A 21,236-nucleotide genomic window follows, 5' to 3' on the forward strand; every position below is an offset into this window, starting at 1 on the left:
TAATATTTGACATAAATTGCAGTTGTTTATTCATAAAAAACACTTTGTTTTTCAAACTGCAGCGTGTTTGTAGTGATTAGCAGTTGCTGTTACATTGATATACACCTCACAAAAAAGTGCAAATACAGCTGTTAAAAATCCTCAGATTTCATGTTGCCTGTGGGTCTCCAGATTTAAAAACAGACCATTATTTCTAAGTAAATAAATATGATTGCTGCATTACCCAAACTGATCTGAACACAGTTATGCTTGTCGTGTCTCCAGCACAGGATTCTGCTCATCAGCCAGCATCTCATCTACAGCATGGGTCTCAAACTCGATTCCTGGAGGGCCGCAGCTCTGCACAGTTTTGCTCCACACAGCTAATCAAGGTGTTCAAGACTACGACTATTAAGCCGGTGTGAGTTGGAGGTGGTTGGAGCTCAAATCTGCAGAGCTGCAGCCCTCCAGGAATTGAGTTTAAGACCACTGATCCACAGTGAGTTTAGTATCAAGCAATTTTATTCTTTACTCTTTTTCTTTGGCACTGCCTCATTCGCATCTTCAACATTGTCCAGCTCCTCATTTTTATCTCGTTTTTTTTTCTTGTTTTTCTTTCTGTTGTTCTCCTGTGCGTCCATGATCAACGCTTCATTATTAGTGTCCTCTGTTCCATCCACTGAGTTGTCTATAGATGGAGATACTTCAGATTTCCTTTTCTTTTTCTTTTTCGAGACTAATTCAGAGGTGTGTTGATGCTCAGTACTGCCCTCCTGTGGTGGCTCACCATGTGCTTCTACGTGGTCCTCAATGACCTCTTCTGGAATCTCAGAAGCCACTTTGGACCGTTTCTTTTTCTTTTTCTTCTCCATGATGTCGTTTATTGGCACAAGTTTCTCACTTTCCTCTGATGTGTGTTCAAACTTTTCATTCACATCTTCACCGCAGTCATTTGGACAATCCTGAGGGGGTTTCTCTTTGCGCTTTCTCTTTTTCTGCTTAGTATTTTCCGTCATATCGTCACTCAGAAAAGCAGCACCCGAGTCTTTGCTCTTTTTGGGTTTGTCATCTTCAATTGTGTCATGGATGTTGTTCTCTGAAGGTTCTTCCTTCTTTTTTGACTTCTTGCGTTTTGCTTTCTCTTTACCATCTGGGTGTCTCTCAGTGTTTAGATACTCTGTGTTGGTAGTGGACGCTTCAGCAGTGTGCTTTTTCTTCCCGTATTTGTTGATGAACTCCTGCTCCTGCTGCTCTAGTCGGGCCAGTTTGGCACTCATCGTGAGTCCATGTCTGGCTCCTCTGTTCACACAACAACACAAAACATGAGCATGAGGAAACAAAATATTTTGACTGGTTCAAATAATGACTGTTAAAGTCATTTAAAGAATGGCTGTTTTAAATAATGGTTTACATACAGCATTATTGGTAAAAAAAATAAATAAAATCAAACAATTCTGTTGCACTTCTATGCTTGATTTTGATTTATTGTAAAAGAAACAAGAAAACGTGTTAAATGAGAAACTGAAATATTTTATGGTATACTTAAAAAAAATAAAGATGATTTATGGTTCAAACATGTTTCACTTTGATTATGTTTTTAAATAAATTGGTCTTACACATCATAATTTTCAAATTATTTTCATAGTATATGTATTAATTCTGGTACTTTTGCCATAAACCAACATATCTACCATTTGGTAGATATCAATATTTTAATTATTATGTGATGTGTTGAAAAAGAATGCATTGAGTGTGTTAACTAGTGACATTAGGAATTAAGAAATGCATTCCAAACATTTTTTTTTGCTGCAACAGATAAAGGGTTAATTAAAACACTTAAAATCATTCATCTTAAAAAAAATAAAGCTACAAGATATAATTTTATCTAGATTTTGCAACAACAGCATACAAAACACCAATTAAAAAGCAACAGATGTGACACAGCGTTGTTAGAGTTAAAACTATATCTAATAAAACTATAATTATTCAATCACACCAAGCTGCAAAAAAATAAAACACTGTGCATTTGGTTACAAAAATAAATTATGTAAAGAAAAACACACACACACACACACACACACACACACACACACACACACACACACACACACACACACACACACACACACACACACACTAAAACTTGCAAGAAATAATAAAAATGACAAAAGAACAATAATTGAAAATTTGTATTAATTTGTATTACTATTTCTATTAATATCATAACTGCAAATGAATAATCCTATAAAAACATTAATATTACAAAAAAATGTTTCCAATCATGCTTCTTACCACTAGCATGTCCAACTCAAATGTGATAGAAATGAATCAATGTTAGGAGTTCTTATAGCATTAGTTATATCATTTTGAATAATATAAATTATTATAAAGACACTGTGGATTAAGATATCGTAAACGTACTTGTGTGCTGTTCGTCCTCCGCAAGCTTTTAGTAGATCTGCATCAGACAGCCTTAAATCAGACAAAAATACACAGATGAGGGAACACTGAAAAAAACACCTTCAATCTTGAAATCTGTCAAGTTCCTCTGTGAACATTTAGTAATAGTAATATCGGCAGCTCATACTTTGTAGTGGTGGACAGGTCGAGTTTCTGGTCCTCATCTTCAGAAGAGCTGCTGCTGTCGTCTTCTGCATCACTGGTCTTCTCTGGCTGTTCTTCTCCAGACAGCAGCGTAGCAGACTAATAGAGTAAACATTCATTCATTCATTCACACATGCTTCTTGAAAAAAAAACAACTAAATTGTAGTTTTTTTTTTCTCTCTCTATTGATTACTTGTGCTGTTTGGGGTTTTGTACCTTGACAAAACATCCATAGAGCATGGACTTGGCTTGATGAGCTTTGCGAGGCTTCTTGTTGGAGATCAGTCCATCACCGCTGTCATCTGATTTCTTCATCATCACACCATTCTAAAGCATAATAAACAACATCAGATGAGCCAGCATTACGAAATACAACATACTGCATATCATACAAACCAACTCCATGCCAACATTTTTTGAGAAAAAAATAAAAAGTCACGGACACTTAGAAATTGTAAAAATGCATTCCATCATCCTCAATCCTTACCTGTCCTGATTCCACTACCAGACCAGATGAGGCTTTGTTGAAAACATGGTCCCACCAGTGGAAACTGAACTGCTCTCCTTGCTTATGGCCCATCTGAAAACAAACACATGAATAAAAACAAAAAGTACATTTAAGAGCTTGACTTACAATGCTGTACTTTTATCTAAACCAGTTTTTGGAAGCACCTCTAAATTATGTGAAATTATTATATACAGTTTTTATTATTATAATAATATAGTTGTTCATTTCAAAGTTATGTTTGGTTGTTTGTGGTCAAAACTGGCCAAATAAATATATCGGTTTAAAATAAATTTATGTACTACAGTTCATTTAGCATTTACACCTAGGCAATAACACCTCAAAGATATACAAGCTGTGTATTCCCTAATTAGTGAGAACAGGGTTTTCTGACATAATTATTTTAATTAGGTTTTGAATTTGCAAATAGAGAATATCAATAATTGCTTTTGCCAAAGCTTTTCAATACCAATAATAAACTAATCTTTAAAACGTCAAACTTCATTAGCAACGTTACTGAAATGAACAAGAATGTTAATCAGAGCTTTTAGCTGAAACTTCTGGCTCAAATGATTAAAAACAGGGTAGAAATGTTTCAAGTGCACTCTTGATTGTGTCTTTTTATTTTAAACACACGTTCTTTTTGAAACAAATTCTAAAGCTTTTACAAATAAACAAATGTTTGTTTTCATGTCTTGGTGAGGATATTTCAGATTTCCATTGTATTTGTATCAGATTAATAACACCTTCTATGGTTTGTAAACCTGTAGCAATATATAACGTCTTGCCCATGTTGTCAACTACTCACGTTGCACCCAAAATCGTGATTTAAAAAAAAATCATAAAAATAGTTCACTCACCCCTCCTTTATCACATTTAACTTTGACTTTAATCGCCTCTGAAATGCCATTCTCTGCTCTGCCCAGACCTTTACCTACAACACACACACAAACAAAACATAGTCCAACATATGGCGGACGAAGCGTCATAATCAATCCTATCTGACATGAGTTTGTGATAAAGGACCATGAGCACAGTAAATATATCGTGGTTTTACCTTTTTCCCATCCGTGTCGGAGAAGCTGCTCCTCTGCGAACTTCAGTCCTGAACTCTTTTCCTGGACCATTTCTGCCATTTCCAGCCTGATTTATTAAATTCTGCACTCGAATGAGTGGGTAAAACACACCAGCCAACTGCACATTAACAATATTCGTTAACCCGGAGTATTTTAGTTGTTCACTTCTGAAAATTGTGACAGCTTACTTCAAATAAAAAGGAAAAAGTGCAACAATCGCTACCACGCGTTCAGCAAGAGAGCAGACATGACAGGCTGACACGCAACTACGGGAAGTGACAAGGGCCACGGATGACGATTAACGAAACGCGTTTTGGCCAAAAATTCAAAATATATATTTTGCGTGTGTACGTTGTTTTTAAAACATACACACTACATGCATTTCCATTAGCCTTTAAATTACTACATTTTTTAAATCTAATGAAAATGCATGTAGTATGATCACATTGTTTTAATTATTTTAAGAACAGGTGAGAATAGTGTTGTAGAATAAATATACAGAATAAACATTTCATATTTGCACATATCTTTCACACTATTATGATGAAACCGTGTTTTTCACACATATTTTACAATAATTATCCTTTCAGTGAATTTCAAATCCCTTGCAAATTAATATTAATGTGGACCTCAAAATGGAACATTCATCCTTCACCACATAATGATTAATTATGTTTAATTAAATGTTCAATTCAGACTCAAAACATGGTATAAATAGTCATTTTATTTTTTTGGATTACCAACAACTTTGTGCACCATTCTCAAAACTAACATCTGAAGCTAAATAAAAACAACAAATCCACCCTGATATAAAAATACTGTACATGCCATATGTTCACATATTCACAGAATATACAATCAACCTGTCAGAAACGATGGAGCTGAAAATAGGCTGGTTCATGCTCTACAGTTTCTCTACTATCAAACATCTCATTCTGTGCTCAGTGAGGGCTTAACATTTGCCCAATTACAATACAATAATCAGGTCAAAATGGAGCAGTTTTTGTGCTACATTTCTTCAGTAATCATGTTGGTTTTGTGTGTTTAGAATGTGTCGGATAACACCCTCATATAATGGATTTATACTTGACATGTTAAAAGAAGACCCTTAGATCATTTTTTTCCCACCATGCTTAAAACATGTCTTTGGCAGGTGTTAGTGCATGAAGAACTGCATGAGCTTGTTTAGATGAAATTGGAAATGGAGCAGTCAGATAGCAGGGTTCAGTCCTGCTCTTCATCAGTGGCCGACTGTTGTTCTGCAGCCTCATCCTCTGAACTGGCCTGAGAAGCTGATGTGTGGAACAGACGCATCAAATCCCGAAATCTCCTCGAAACCTGCACACACATTCATGTTGAAAAAGGCACGCTGCAAACAACACTTTACTAGCACTCTTAATTTCATTTAATTTATTATGTTAGGTACTAAAACAAAAAGATTTAAGAAAAGTTTTTGCTGAACCCTCTTGTACTGTTCATTTAAGAGTTTTGCATGTGTTGTCTGCAGTAAAATCTGACAGGAGACCATAACTGTAAACACTTATTTTATCAAATCAATGCTTGGGTTTTCTCTATAAATAGTCCCCTCCCACTTATGTATATTTCTATAAATAAAAGTTCACTCCTTTTTTCCAGCATAATAACTGAATTACTGAATATATATGAGCAATTTCACACAAGAAGCAGTGCGATATGGCTGTATGTCAGTACTGGTGGCAGGCATGCATTGGCTTAGTGTCCCACCAGTGATGATTTACAGCCATATCGCACCACTATGAGTGTGATATTGCATTTATTCAACAGTTCGACGGCATAATAGGTGTATATAAAAAAAGAAAATCAAACACAGATTCCAAAATTCCTTTTGTATGAGGAACTACTTTCTTCCGCCATTCATTCACTTCTGCAGCTGATATCAGAACAGCAAAAACCGCTGCCAAATTACCAACGTCACTTTAGAGCTAGTGTTTGAATGATTCTCTAGCGTAATGTCTAAAGTGATGACAAAACAGGTGATCTTGCTTACATTTTAAGATTATAAGGCTGAACAACATGAAATGTCATCAGTCTACAGAGATTTCCCAGTATTTCTCTGTTGCAATTGGGTGATCACAATAATGAACTCTGAAAGAGTCAAAGCAGCTGAAACACTACCAGATTACTGTTGTGAACTGTTAGGAAAAACACTAAATTTCTTCATTTCTTCTTTCTATCTGTTTACTAAACGAGTCTGCGGTAATAAAAACAGGAGACGCATTAGAAACAAACAGATGGCAAACCAAAAAGTAACTCAGGGTCATACAAAGAGTGGCCAACACAAAATGCACACATTCCCGATATACGAGTCCCATCTCACACTCAATACACTACAGTTACTATGGTATGAATACAGCAATACAACATACAAAAGAGAGAGATGGACTCAGAATATCACTTACCACATTTATAATGATTTGATCAGCTGTAGTTTGTAGCTTTACACTGAATTTTTCTCCTCTTAGGGCTTATTATGCGGTCTCTATCGCCATCTTGTGGATGGACAACAACAACCGTCTTTGTTCTGTTAAAAAACAACTATATTCTCGTCTAAAAAGCCTCAAAAGTACATTATGTTGTCCAACAGCTGCAATATTTGTCAAACTAGTCCTCTGCTTGCCACTCATGTGGGCGGAGCAATACACAAGAGTGAAGAGGCTGTACGAGTTCTGATATTGCAGAATATTGCACAGCTATTAGCCAATCACATTCGAGAACCAGACAGAACCGTTGTATAAATATACATATATTTAACTTTTTATAAGGATTGTCAAAATGTCAAATACAATACAATTTAAGCAAGTTTGAGTAAGAAAATAATTCCTGAAGTGCACAGAAAAGGATGCTAAACTTGTTTTTGATGAATTAAAGATCAGTGCAGTGGAAAGAGATTTGTAACTCTGGTACCTCGCTGGCTGTTTTGTTGCCAAGCTGCTCGGACACGGCCTGAAATGTGCTCTGACTGGCTCCTTGCTGCTGACAGGCGGTAAGGATCACTCGATCTGCCTCCCTGTGAACCAGATTATACATGTAAAACACAAGCTCCAGCTGATGATGCTCACAGATGTGTGTGTGTGTGTGCTCACCTGGTCCACAAGATGACTCTCTCTCCAGTGGGTGTGAGGGAAATGTTTTTGGCACACACAGGTGTGTCTAAGGCTGGGCTCAGAGAGCTCTGCTGAGTGGCTTCTGTCTGTTCAGATTCAGCTAGATCCTCTTCATCTCTGCTGGGCTTCTCTGGTGACGTATGGCGGCTCTCCTCTTCAGTTTTTTCTTCATTGTCTTGGTTGTGTGTGTTTTGCTCCTCTGGAATGGGGGAAGCGGCTCTCTCTTCTCTCTCCCACACAGACTCTTCACCATCTGCAGAAAAGATGATTTTAAAGAAAAGATTTTTGGTCATTTAAACTGTAGTTTCAATAACATCAAATAACAAAGTGACAGATTATGAGGTGGTCACAATTTCAAGATCAAGAAATCTGTTAATGGACATTCCTACTTGTTTTTCAAGTGTTATTCATTTTTGTAATGAGAAACTGCATTTTTGGAAACCAGTAATAAGTGATCCCTCTGAAATCATTCTTACATTTCATGCTGACTTCTAATTATTGTAGAAAATCTGTTTCATTTTCTAAAAAACTATATTCTGATTCAAAACTTTGAAATAGAAATGCAGGAAATAAATTACATTTAACAATAAAAAAAAACAACAACTGTCATTTCATTTGATTAAGTGACGTTTATTTATAAACTAATTTTGTGAGGATCAAGTGCTTTTGATTGCTCACGACTGGTCCCGCATTATCCAATTTATGATTCACCAATCAGACTATTCCTAAGTCTTTCTAAATAACCATAAGTTCCATACCATAGTCATCTTCTTTCTGAAGAATTCCCCTTTCCTCCCCTACTCCTCCTCCTTTACTAGATGAATGGCACGGCGGCCCAGTGGTTAGCAATGTTGCCTCACAGCAATAACGTCACTGGTTCTAGTCCTTACCAGGCCAGTCAATGTTTCTATGTGGAGTTTGTCTGTGTGTTCTCCCCATGCTTGCGTGGGTTTCCCCGGTTTCCACCCACCATCCAAAAACATGCAACTTAAGTTAATTGACTAATTCAAAGCGGCACTATAGACGTGCTCCTAGTAAGTTATATCGTTATACCTAGTAGTTATATCGTCATAACAATCCCTAATTGAAGCTGAAGCTACTTTGACACAATCTACATTGTATAAGCGCTATACAAATAAAGGTGAACTGAAAATTGAATTAATTGCTCACTAGCTTCAAACAGCAGGGGAGTTCTCTAGATCTACCCGAGCTCAAACTCCCCTCTCGCCCTGCAAATGGGAGGGAGCCCTGGGCTCGAGGATCTTATGAGCTCAGGGCTCTCTCCCGTGACAGCATGCCAAATATGCTTTATAATCAATCATCATCTAATTGTGTACTCTTGAAACTTTTAGTAATCATTAAAATCCTGTATAATTGGAAAAGAAAAACATTTAATTTTCTTTATACCATGATGTGGACTGTTAGCTCCACTGCCAGTCTCGTTTTTAAGCTCTTTCTCTGCATCTCCATCTTCTCCTTGGCCTCTTTCCTCTTCCTTTTCCTCTCCTCCTCTTTCAGACTGTGTATCAGCAGATGGAAATGCTGAATCACGACTCTTCAGCACCTTTGAGCCATTAGCATTCTGATGACAAACAAAAAAAATTATAGAATCCTACTTAATGAGAAAATGAGGAAACAATGTCTCTATCAAAACAACTATAAAAAAAGCCTGACCATTAGACGTTTTCCAAAACATTTGGTAACACTTTATTTTGATGGTCCATTTGAGTATTAGTAGACTGTCTGCTTAATATCTGTTGATACTGCTCCTTCAACAGACACTTATAAGTACATGTCAACTTACACTAACCTAAGCTCAACCTAACAGTCTACTCAAATTCAACAAACAGGCCATCAAAATAAAGTGTAACCAAACATTTTATATCAAAACCAAAACTAAAATGCACCTTGTTGCTGTGACAACGCAAGCATCCTTTCCTCTTATGCCTTCGATGTTTGGCTTCATGACCGGAGTCATGACAGGAACAGGAACAATCTTTCTCAGGCCAATCACAGTCCTGATCAAAAGCACAAAATTAGCATCTTAACAAAAAAGATAGAAAGCAGCTGTGATGAAGAAGATGAAAACACCTTGTATGTGTGCAGTTCTTTCCTCCTCTTGTTCCTGCTGCTGATCTGTCTGATCTTGTGTGACTCTTCATCCTCCTCCAGATCAGGTAGTGTGACCTCCTCAAATCCTCCCCATACACCTCCTCTAGAGGCCACACTCACGCCTGCTTCTCCATCTGTCCCAGTGGCCACGTCCTCTGGCCAAATGGCCTCTTCAAACTGGCCTGGGCGTGCTGGTGGTGGACGCATCTCATCAAAAAACATCCAGAACTCTCCCTGAAGGTGCGTGTGGCCCTTTAGAAGAGCGGCCATCTGTGCTTTCAGCTGAGTTACAAAAGCAGACATAAAGCGATTTTACAAGACAAATTTGGACAATAAATAATACAAAGGCGAAAATTCAGACTCTGAAAGTCAGCAACAGAAGAGGTTCACCCACTAAATCAGTACAACGCTTTTGAAACTGGTGCTGCCACCCACAAAAAATCTCAGTTAAATAACGTTTTAATGATCTTATATTATTGATAACATTTATAATAACTAAACCCTGGACTGAAAGATTGTGTAAGTAAAACCTTTGAAGTAAAAACTCTGTCTTCGAGGTTTGAAAGAAGACTATATATTTGTATGAGAGCTGTATGATAATTTGGGCTGCATTCTTGAACCTGTAGTGTCTGGTGGGTTTAGGCATGGGAACGTTATCTCTAAAGGAAGATATTCTTTGCCAGCTAAAAAATATGGCTTTGGAAGACAACCCTGACCAACTGCCTAAATGTTAATTAACATCTTTAGACATACTACAAACTATCTTGATATAGATAAACCCAAGCATATCAGCAGTGATAGCTTATAACATTAAAGGCACTCCTGTATTCAAAGGCTGGAATACTGTATTAAAGGTTGGGACATATAAACCAGCAGCGTGCTTAAACAGACTTCTGTATACTGTAAGCTTTAGTCCCTTTATTCTCAGCGGAGAATAAAGGATTTTTGTTTTGTTGTATTTGTTTTATTCTACTTTTTTTATTATATTAAATTTTTTTACATTTATTATTTTAATTATTAATTTATTAATTTATTTTATTATTAAAATGTATTTTTATAAATTTTCTTCCTGGAGTGGACATTGGCTTCATTCGTAGAACCCTTTAAGATACTTTGTGGTAAGGTATGAATCTAATATTCCTTGAAAGAATGCTAGAGTACAGTAGAGTGCTAAACAAATATAGTGAAGAGAGGATTCTGGTTTCTTTATTTAATTAGGGTATTAAATGAAAGCATCCAGCACAAACTGAAAGCTATGTATAAGGTCCGATACCTGAGAAAGTTTAAAGCCGGTACAGTGGACTTGTCAGGTCTGAGAAATGATATCATTTAATCTGTAATTGTGCTGTGATTGCATGGCATTTTAACATGTTTATTACATTTATCATCAACAAAAACTGTTAAGCTGCTTCATTTTACTCTTTTTCCTTCATACATCATTCATTCATTCATTCATGTTCTTTTCAGCTTAGTCCCATTAATAATCCGGGCTCGCCACAGCGGAATGAACCGCCAACTTATCCAGCATGTTTTACGCAGCGGATGCCCTTACAGCTGCAACCCATCTCTGGGAAACCTTCATACATCATCCAGAGTTAAACCAATTGTTTGTTTTTCTGAGCGAGATGCTAATGTTCTAATCAGATTCAATGATTTATGCCAAGCTATGCTAAAAGTGCACCCTTCAAACCCAGAGATTGGCTGAAAAATTGGTAAACCCAACTGTTTTACTTTAGGGGAGTTGAAAATTGAGCCTAAACTAAAAAAGTGGACATTCAATCTATACTGAAGTCAGAACTGTGAGATAAAAAGCTACCATTCACCATTTTTTAATCCTAATACGCTACTTCATGAAGTTAAAAAAACATAATATATATGAAATATATTTCTTTAACCACCTTTAAAAAGCCCCCTTTCTGATCAATTTAATTGAACAAAGTATTAATATATTTAAATATTTCACTGACCCCAAACACTACAGCATTACTGAAGGTAGGACAATACAAAAAAAGCACTTCATTTTATTTAATGCATCCGTGCGAACCTCTTCAATGCCAGCAGGACTGAGAGGACTTCCACTCTGCAGCGCTCTGACGATCTTCTGATAATGAGAGGGATTTTCCCCAAAACTGATCTCCAGCTGACGCAGAAACCGCCGACTCCTCTCAAAGGCCTGCTGCTCCTCAAACTGAGGGACGTGGAACACAAAGAATACAGTTTTATTTTCTTTTTCATTAATCAAATCTATGCATGCCTATAATATGATTGTAAGTACCAGTCCACACTCCAGTGCTTGTTCGGGCAAAAGGAAAGCAGCAAAGTCCTTTAGCAGCTCGGGCCAGTCTTTGAGCAGCCGTTTCAGCTGGGCGAACAACTCTGTAACACTGTGGCTCTCTCCGGCCTGGTCAAACTCATAAAGCAGACCTAAAAACTCCTCCACTTTTCCTGGGACATCTTGTAAAGCCTCACGTACCTACAAAAACAAGACAATTTGAGTTTCTCTAGCCAATAGTGTATTCGAGATAGCGGATGAGATGAAATGAGCTGCAAATAAGCTCTGACCCTGTTGAGATAAGCCTGTGCGTAAGCCATGTCTTTGCTTTCTCTCATTGGGTCATTATCCAAGATGTGGTCATCGTACAGCAGAAGCAGCTTTGAGGCATCTTTACTGCCTCGTTCCTGACGTCGGCCACGTTTTAAACTACGTGGAGGAGGGCGACCACGACCTGGAAAATTAAATCAAGTGAATTTAATAGAATGAATATTTTACCTCAGATTAAACAGTTAACAATGGCACGAAGATACATTTTGTGATAGCTCACCTCTTCCACGGCCTCCTACTTTCTCGCTGATCTGTGGAGGATCATCACCCGCTGGGGCATCCCCCTCAGGAAGCTTTCCGCCTTCCCCCTCCCCTGCTTCCAACTCATCGCCCTTCATCGCCCCATCATCCTCATCCTCAGAGTTCTCCTCCTGAGAATTCTGGGATGCTGGGGAGTTCTGGGAGTTGGGGGAAGTCGGGGATGTTGGGGACGTGGGTGAATTGTCCTCCTCCGAGTCTCCCTCTCTGCAAAGTCTCCTCTCTGATGCCAGCCAGGTCAACTTCTCCATTGTCTCCTGCAGAGAAAACAAACATGGAGCAATTTAATAAAGCTGTCATTTTGCAGGCATAGAATACACCAACTTAAATCATACCTGTCAAAACCTCCCGTTTTTCCCAGGATTCTCCCGTATTTTACAATTCTATCCCACTATCACCCCGTAAAGGTATTTTACCATATTTCTCAATCCTCCCTAGTAGTCAATTCTCCCTATATGCAAACCTTATCATCGAGCCACCAGGGAAAGCCCCTTGCTCTTAAATGTGAATCTGTTCTGTGCTTTCATTTTATATAGGCATAAAAACACTTTGAAATATATATACAAACGACAGGATTCCCTTCCTTTCCATTACAGGTGTCCTTGCCCCTCCTATGCAATCCTCAAAACAGTTCATGTAGCGCGCTATAGTGATAAATAGACGCTGTTTCCTAAATGGATTCTGTATACGCGATTTGAAGAGGAACAAAAGTGGACACTCTGGGTTTTGGGTGCGTGTTTGAACATTTAAACATGTCAATCTTGGTGGGTTTTCTTTTAAACACAACAAATTTAGTCTTAAATGAGCATAAACAGTTAGTAAAGTAATTGAATGCTTTCATTATAGATCTGTTCATTTTTAAAGTGACATCTCTGTTATATAAATGTAATCAAACCAAAAATCTAAATGAGAGATTCGTTCGCTGCTTTTTAATCCAAATGTTTAAGTCATACAATGAAGAAGTTGTTAATGAGATTTAACAACTTGCTTCAATTTATTTACAACAGTTATTCATTTGAATAGGCTAAACTGCTTGCTACTTTATATGCAACTTTTTCAAAAGAATATTATTTATTACAATTATAATAATAAACCAACATATTACTGACCATTTTAACTATTTATTTACAATGAAACAGCTCCAGATGAACATTAGTAATTTGTGAATTTTTAAGGGGGGGATATCCCTTATTTTAAACGCTTTGTCTGCAAAATTTTCTAAATATTTTGATCCTATAGTTGTGGGCTGATATTTATATTAGATATTTTATAGGGGTGATTATTTCAATACATTTTTAATTATCTAAACCTCACTTAAATTAAAACATAATTGTGACATTATAATAATAATAATAACAACTCATAATTATTTATGTTATTTTCACAATAACATGTTGTTTTAACAATAACATTTAAAGTAATAGATTTAAAAAAAATAATATATATTAATATATGAAGACTTTAGATATTTAGATAGTTTAGTATATTTTCTTCTAAAATTATCATTTTTCCTAGACTCTTGAGTGTAGACTGAGTAACTTTACTTTTATAGTGATGGATAAGTTATTTTCATTGGCTTTAAAAGTGAAATAACTGAAGACAAATGTACAATTTAGACAGCATTTAGAGGCTTTTGCATCTGAACTCTTCATATGTACATTAATATTAATTTCTGTTCCTTTTGAATTTATGTTATTTTCAGTTTTAACAATTACATTTAAAGCGATAGTTTGTGCAAAAATTTTAATTCTGCCATCATTTACTTATTTTCCACTTCTTCTAAACTTGTTTGAGTTTCCGTCTTCCACTGAACACAAAAAAGATAACTTTAGCCATTGACATCCATAGAATATTTTTGCTTCTATTATGGATGTTAATGATTAACAGTTTTCAACATGCATTCATTCATTCATTCATTTTCTTATTAGTTTAGTCCCTTTATTAATGAGGGGTCGCCACAGCGGAATGAACCAGCAACTTATCCAGCATGTTTTAGACAGCAGATGCCCATCCAGCCACAACCTATTACTGGGAAACACCCACTCTCATTCACACACATACACTACGGACAATTTAGCTTACCCAATTCACCTATAGCGCATGTCTTTAGACATGTGGGGGAAACCAGAGCACCCGGAGGAAACCCAAGCGAACACGGGGAGAACATGCAAACTCCACACAGAAATGCAATCTGTCCCAGCCGAGGCTCGAACCAGTGACCGTCTTGCTGTGAGGCGACAGCACTACCTACTGTGCCACCAGTTTCCAACATTCTTCAAAATATCTTTTTTTGTGTTGAAAGGACATTTCTTTTAAACTTCTTTTATATTCGACAAAAGAACTCAAAACAATAAATGGTGAACCCATTCTCATTATTGGGTGAACAATCAATTTAAGCATTTATCAATCATAACATTGGTGCATTTAAAAAATCATTATAAATAGACATTTTATTTTACTAATTGTCCTTTAAATATTTTAAAAACAAAAACAAACCTGAAGTTCTGGAACAGACAGCACGGATTCCTCAGATGCCGATGACATCACTTCCTCCTCATCTTCATCCTGTGTGAGGTCATCAAAATCCTCCTCTTCCTCATCTCGCTCTCCATCTCCATCTTTCTCTCCATCTCCATCCTTCTCCTCCCTTCCTTTATCACCGCTTCCACCCTCATCTCCTTTTTCTTCCCCTTCTCCATCCCCGTTCTTTTCTCCTCCTTTATCTTCATCTCCCCTGCTCTCGCTCTCCTCAGCCCGTCCCTCCTCATTCCCACTGCTCTGCTTCTCTCCTCCGCTGGACTGTTGCTCTTTCTCATCTCCACTGCTGTGTTTATGCACATCCGGTGTTTCCTGTGTTCCGGAGGCAGACTGAACAGATGGAAGATCTCCATCTTCCATCTCCACCCTCACAGAGGCTTCACCACCACTGTCAGTACTTAAATCCGGGCTGGAGTCAGGACTGCAGGAGGACTCAGAAAGCGCCAGAAGAGGACTACCAAACAGAGCACTGGCCATCTCCTCTTCCCATCTGTCTTCAACCATTTCATCATCCACCTCCTGTCTTTCTCCATCTTCCTCTCTGTTAACTGGCAATGGCGTGGTTGGTTTAAGGTTGTTCAAATGTACCTCAGTCTTCTCTGAGTTTCTTAGGGCTGTTGAGGTAGTAGAAATATCTAAACGGGAGGTCTGCTGTGAAAAAGTCTGCAATGTGTCTTCAGCAGTAAGTGAAGCAGGTTGGTTTAGGACAAGGGAGTCCTGGGGCAGAAGTAGGAATTGAGGAGCTCCTGTAGGAGAAACAGTCTGAACCAGCACAAACTGAGAACTGTCCGCTGCAGCTGGTGCTGCGGTCTGAGGAGAAAATACAGTCCTTTGACCATTTTCACCACTATACTGAACTGGAGTGATGTCTTTTATTGTTTGAGAAACGTCTGATCCCTGTGTTGTCTTTCTAGGGAGGGAACGTGTGGTGTTTTCAGTAACCTGTGTTTCAGGAACTAACTGTACAACAAGATCTGGAGAGAGAGAAGTGACCATTCGATGCGTGTTGGGATTTTCATGGGCTTTGATAACTATAACGTTATCCGATTTAACGTTGTATGGGACATTCATTGATATTTGCTGATCTATGATGACGGCAGGGTTGCTTATACTTCCAATAGTCCCAGAAGAAAGGGGCAGCAGTCGGGGCAGCTGAGGGGCTGGTTTCAAAGGGGCCAGTTTTCTAGTCATGGTACGCTTCTTGTGTTTTTCTGATGTCTGCTGCTGCACGCCACGTGTCTTGACTGTCCCAGTACTAAGAAGAGGGACGTCACATTGGGGTTTATGAACTACAGAGGGGGGTAAATTCGCAAGAGGGTGTGCTGGATTACTTGCACCCAATTCTGGAGTAAGATATTGGAAGTTAATAGGATAGGAAGTGCTCAGTGGGACTGTCCCATGGGTTGGGGTCAAAGTGGGATGGACTAATGGAAATACCCCATTTATAGGAGTGCTAGGCGCTTGGGCTAGTAATAACACTGGTGTGGAGATATTGGTCAGTAAATGTCCTGTACCTGTGGGACACGATGGGGCTTTAGCTAATGGTGCGAGTGTACGGTTAGTAAAAGCACGCAGAATTCGAGATTTGGGCTGGGGAGGGCGACTCGCCACTCGTGATGGGTGCAGACGCAGAGAGAGACCTTTAGGGAGAAACTGTGGGTAGCGTGTTCTTTTAGGGATGGAAAGGCTAGAAGATTTAGTGGTGGAAGTCATCTGTAAATCGCTCTGGGAAATTGCCTTATGGATCAATGGTAAGCTTTTCTGTAAAGACAAATTTGAAAAGAATAAATAAATAAATGAAAAAATAAATAAATAAATAAAAATTAGGGCTTTATATGAAATCAGATTTAGGATAAATCTATATCGGATAAAAATATTGTGAGTTTTTTTTCAATGTAATGTATGACTAACTTGTAATGACAATTAACCCTTGTGTACTTTTTAAATTGACTACCCTTTCATTTTGTTCGTGGCTGTTTTTGCTTCATTGACTTCCATTATAATGACATTTTTTGATCGCAAAGCCATGACACCAAATAATCAAACAAATACAGACGTTCACTTGGCATGTTTCTTAAATATCTACAAACATATTATGGTATTATTATGCTTTAGAAGAGTCAAAAACATACATACTAGGGTTGGGCGATGTCGACAAATTTGGCATCGTACGATGTCTATTATGAAACATCGCGATGGACGATGGCATCATCGTCATAGGTAGCAATGAATTAATTATTTATGAATAATTAATTCATAATGAATTAATTATTTGTAGCCTACCGTTTCATCTACCTGACCCGCAGGGTCTTTGTTTTACCCATTACCAAATCCTAAATAAATAAAAAGAAGTTGCACACAAATTACCACGTCAATCACTTTTTCCTCGGGACTCTGGCATGAATAGGCAGAGTGATCTGTGTCGTTATAATGGTGTTGACAGACTTAGTCGGTAAAAAAGGTGCACAACGCTGAAATTACTAAGCACAAGCGTGAAAGCAAAAAATGTAAGCAGTGTACTGACCTGCTGACTGCCTGGACCCACTGTCTCCAGCACATGACAGTTTGTGTGTCTGTGTGTGAGTGTGTGGTTATGTGCGTTTTTAGCAGTAGTATGGACAGGAGGGCTGTTCAGAAATGCTAGGTGAAACACCAGAGTGGATGTAGATCATTTTCGTTCAAAATGCCCTTTTAAAACTAAGACAAATTAGTGTAAACAGGGCCTAAGTGTGTATTTTTCAAGGGCGGCTCAGCATCGTGGTGTCTATTGGCCATCGGCAATGGCATCGTCTATCGGCCCAACCCTAGTACATACAGTACCTTTAAATGGAGCCTTTTTCACGAAGGGGGTGGGGGAGGGTTACACTGGAGATCATACCTTTAGCCAGTTGGGCATGATGTCCTGTTCTCTCTCCACAGGAGGGCGCTCCTCTCCATGGACCACAGGTTTGCACATCACCGGCAAAGGAGGAACCACATGATTCTGGCAGTAAAACTAGAACATAACATTACATTGTCAAAAGAATTGCATAACCAACATTTAATATGATTTTAATTAATTACACGGGAACAGGAACTTAAAAGCAGATGTCCAACTTAATGCATATGAAAAAGAACCGATACGCGAATCACCTTGATGATATTGTGTGGGTATTTGGGGGACACCATATCCTTCACCCGAACACGCAGCTGCTCTTGACGCTTGGGCCGAATCAGATATCGGCTTATCAGTTGATATGGGAACTCCGTTTGAGCGAAGTGCTTTAAACCCAAGACTAACAAACTGCAGAGAGAGGGGAGCAGGAGAAGAGAGAGAAAAGCAAAGAGTTAAGCTACGGCTCACTGCTTTGTTAAGTGTTTGGAAGGTCACGTCAGTTGAACAGACTCACTGAAGTGCTTGTTTTGATACACGACTCAGCAAAAAGACCATAATTAACATTTCTTGCTTCACTGACCAATTTTGGCATTATATATGTGACATTTGCCGTCAAAAGGTGAAATAGGAAAGTACTAAAACACAGACATTAGAATAATATCAGTGTAGCTACAGAGGCATGTATACCCATCTTCTCCTTTGGTGTAATAATGTTTGCTGCGGGAAGGATGCAGGGCTGGATCCAGACTGCAATGTGGTAGAAGTTCTGGGTACAGAAAGACAGAGCGGGTGGCAAACAACCATGCAAGTCCAGCAGGAAGCAATGGGTACGAATGAACTACAGAAAGACAGAACATAAACTGCCATCAGACACATCTAGTCATGTGCTCTTCACTTGTGTCAGTTAAATTAGTATTGAGATTCCTGACCTGAGTGATGACGGTTGGATTTGGGTTGAAGACACAAATGAGAAGGATTTTGCTTAACCTCCTCCAACAAGTTGATGGACGAATGCAAATTGCACACCCTAAATATGCTTTTAAAACCCAGATTTACTGCTGATCTTTCATCCTCGGCCCGCTCTGCAAATGACAGCAACTCCCCCTGTCAACACAAGAGAGGAAAAAATTTGTGTCATTACAACTAGCACTTTATCAGATTATGAAAAAAATGTAATAAAGAAAGGTAATTTATTTCTTTTTTAAAATAATGTTTAATATACATAACACCTTTTGGAAAAAATGTTAGTATATGAACAGTGGTTTGAAAGACGTTTTATTGTCTAAAGTAAAATTACTTTAAAACTCCCCTTTCATTTCACATTATTTTTAATTTCTGTATTCAAAATGGATTCAAATCTTGGAAATCATAAAAGGAAACACAACATTTTAATACTGAAAGGGTATGAGGGAGCCAAAGAAAATCCATTTGCATATTTGTGCTTGAATATGTCAAAACAACAGTAGCTGCAAACTATTGTATTATTATTCTGTGAGAGAAAATCAGTTTAATAAAAATATTAAGTATTAAAATAATAAAATTTAGTTTAACATACAGGAGAAGCTATTTGCGACTTTCAACTTAACAGTTCAGGAGTCAATTATGAGACTTGCAGAAGTAGAGTATGATGTGTTTTCTTACCAAGAAATGTTTGGTGGTTTGAGCTTCAGTTTGTAGCACCCCCACTGGATCACACAGCATACTGACCTGGGTCAGTAACTGAACATGCTGCGGGAACAGATAAAACTATGAGCAAAACTATAAAGCAAATTTAAGTGATATTATGATAAAACAGGCTTGGAAACATTTCAACTATAATAAATTACACTTACAGGAAAAAAGCAATAGCTATTTGTAAAAAAAAAAGACTAGAACATTGAGCGCAGTTGGGCCTTTTTGAGTACATTAAGCATGTTTGGTGTGTATGGTGTTGTTTTTGGTGTTTGGTTTGTCTTACTTGCTGGATTTGCTGTTGCAGCTTTATCCTCTGAGCAGGTGTGACAACTAGAGGGCAGCTGGGCTGCATAAAAACCATGCCAGGCACAGATGCATGCTGGGTAGTCCGGACCTGGTTTTCTCGCCGCTGCTGTAAAGCATCCAGCTGCTCTCTAACTGTCCGCCTGCATGCTGTCAACATGTGAGCCAGCGGTTCCTCAAACCTGATGACAGACAACAGACATAATCAATCAGAAGACAGCGGAGAATGCTTTTATATGTGCACTAGAAGGAATATATTAGTGATCATTTTTTGCAATGATAACCATCATGCTATCATGACAAGATGAACTTTATGTAAATACATACATGTATGTATGCATGCATGTATGTATGTATCTATGTATGTATATCTATCTATCTATCTATCTATCTATCTATCTATCTATCTGTCTATCTATCTATCTGTCTGTCTGTCTGTCTGTCTATCTGTCTATCTATCTATCCATCTAGTATCTGCCTATCTATCTATCCATCCAATCTGTCTGTCTGTCCATACACACATACTTTTAAAAATCATTAATGATTAAAACAAATTGTGTATTTTGCGAATGTTCTTTTTCTCATTTAAACTTATTTTTACATTTTAATAGCAGCAATTAGAAGACAATTATCTTATTAAATTAGCTTATTAAAATAAAAAAACTCCCAGAAAAATTTGATTTATATTCAAAAGAAACTGAAAAATTGAGAAGGAGATGATTTTATCAACAGTGTGGGGAATGCATATCAGCCAAAAACCAGACCTATATGCATATGCAAATCAATTTTGACAGAGCCGCATATTGCTAAAATAATAGTACAAATCAACATGCACTAAAATTTACTCAATTTCAATTTTTTTTTCTCTGCAAAACCTGATGCTAGTGTTCCTCAGGTCTAGTGACAGGTTTAATAAAATCACCGTTACATCACTGTCATCAAACGTGACCAGCTAATTAACCAGACCAGGTCTCTAATACTCTCTGTACCCTAGCAACTGACCATTACAGGCACATGTCCACAACACACACACACACACACAGTCACTCACAGTGTGGAAAAGACACAGCAGACGTCAATGTGCCTCTTTAACATTTAAAACCACCCATCAGACACATCTCTGTCTGTCCCTGGTGACGCACACGCATAACATACACACTCTGCATACTGTAATGACCTCTTCTCAGAGTACATAAGCTGCAACTGTGTGTGTTTTGTGTACATTTTGTGCTGATTGACACTGTACTATTTCTGTAAAAATATTAATAGCATGTTTCCTAAAAGAGGTGACAAGCCAGGTGTGACAGGTTTTAAATAAGGGCTCAGACAGAAACTGTTGATCATCAGATCATGCTTTAAAGAATGCTCTTTCAGTAGGTGTGAGGGGTTTGTTTGTGTGTGCACGTGCCGTGTACGTGCAGGTAGAGGTTATCTGTTCCAGTAAACGAGCTCCATTTAAAGCCTCTGTGCCTGGATTCAGCACGTAGCACAGGCGTACAGTGCACCTGTACTGTATTTGGTTGTGGGGGATGTGATGTGTGTAACGTGTTCGGTCTGTAGTTAAAAG

General features: G+C 38.0%; 2 protein-coding genes across 2 annotated transcripts in view; both read right to left on the minus strand.

Annotated features, from left to right (window-relative positions):
• Positions 1–12: 12 nt before the first annotated feature.
• On the minus strand, positions 13–4,423 carry gpatch4 (G patch domain containing 4). The gene is made up of 7 exons (XM_056475919.1): positions 4,146–4,423; positions 3,949–4,022; positions 3,071–3,163; positions 2,800–2,910; positions 2,567–2,682; positions 2,401–2,451; positions 13–1,278 (listed from the first exon to the last, which is right to left on the minus strand). The coding sequence occupies exons 1-7, from the start codon at positions 4,222–4,224 to the stop codon at positions 501–503; spliced, it is 1,302 nt and encodes a 433-aa protein (XP_056331894.1). The 5' UTR covers positions 4,225–4,423; the 3' UTR covers positions 13–500.
• A 459-nt stretch (positions 4,424–4,882) lies between these two features.
• gon4lb (gon-4 like b) overlaps positions 4,883–21,236 on the minus strand; it is a 29,959-nt gene continuing 13,605 nt past the window's right edge. The window contains exons 15-31 of the mRNA XM_056475034.1: positions 19,650–19,851; positions 19,334–19,420; positions 18,622–18,796; positions 18,380–18,530; positions 17,950–18,100; positions 17,696–17,812; positions 14,776–16,578; positions 12,242–12,536; positions 11,982–12,145; positions 11,695–11,892; positions 11,464–11,607; positions 9,399–9,701; positions 9,215–9,325; positions 8,715–8,889; positions 7,287–7,560; positions 7,108–7,210; positions 4,883–5,502 (exon numbers count right to left, since the gene is read on the minus strand). Coding sequence (XP_056331009.1) covers positions 5,389–5,502; positions 7,108–7,210; positions 7,287–7,560; positions 8,715–8,889; positions 9,215–9,325; positions 9,399–9,701; positions 11,464–11,607; positions 11,695–11,892; positions 11,982–12,145; positions 12,242–12,536; positions 14,776–16,578; positions 17,696–17,812; positions 17,950–18,100; positions 18,380–18,530; positions 18,622–18,796; positions 19,334–19,420; positions 19,650–19,851 — 4,567 coding nt within the window. The 3' untranslated portion in view covers positions 4,883–5,388. The remainder of the gene's footprint in view (positions 5,503–7,107; positions 7,211–7,286; positions 7,561–8,714; positions 8,890–9,214; positions 9,326–9,398; positions 9,702–11,463; positions 11,608–11,694; positions 11,893–11,981; positions 12,146–12,241; positions 12,537–14,775; positions 16,579–17,695; positions 17,813–17,949; positions 18,101–18,379; positions 18,531–18,621; positions 18,797–19,333; positions 19,421–19,649; positions 19,852–21,236) is intronic.

The sequence above is a fragment of the Danio aesculapii genome, chromosome 16 (assembly GCF_903798145.1).
Source record: "Danio aesculapii chromosome 16, fDanAes4.1, whole genome shotgun sequence".
NCBI classification, from domain to species: domain Eukaryota; kingdom Metazoa; phylum Chordata; class Actinopteri; order Cypriniformes; family Danionidae; genus Danio; species Danio aesculapii.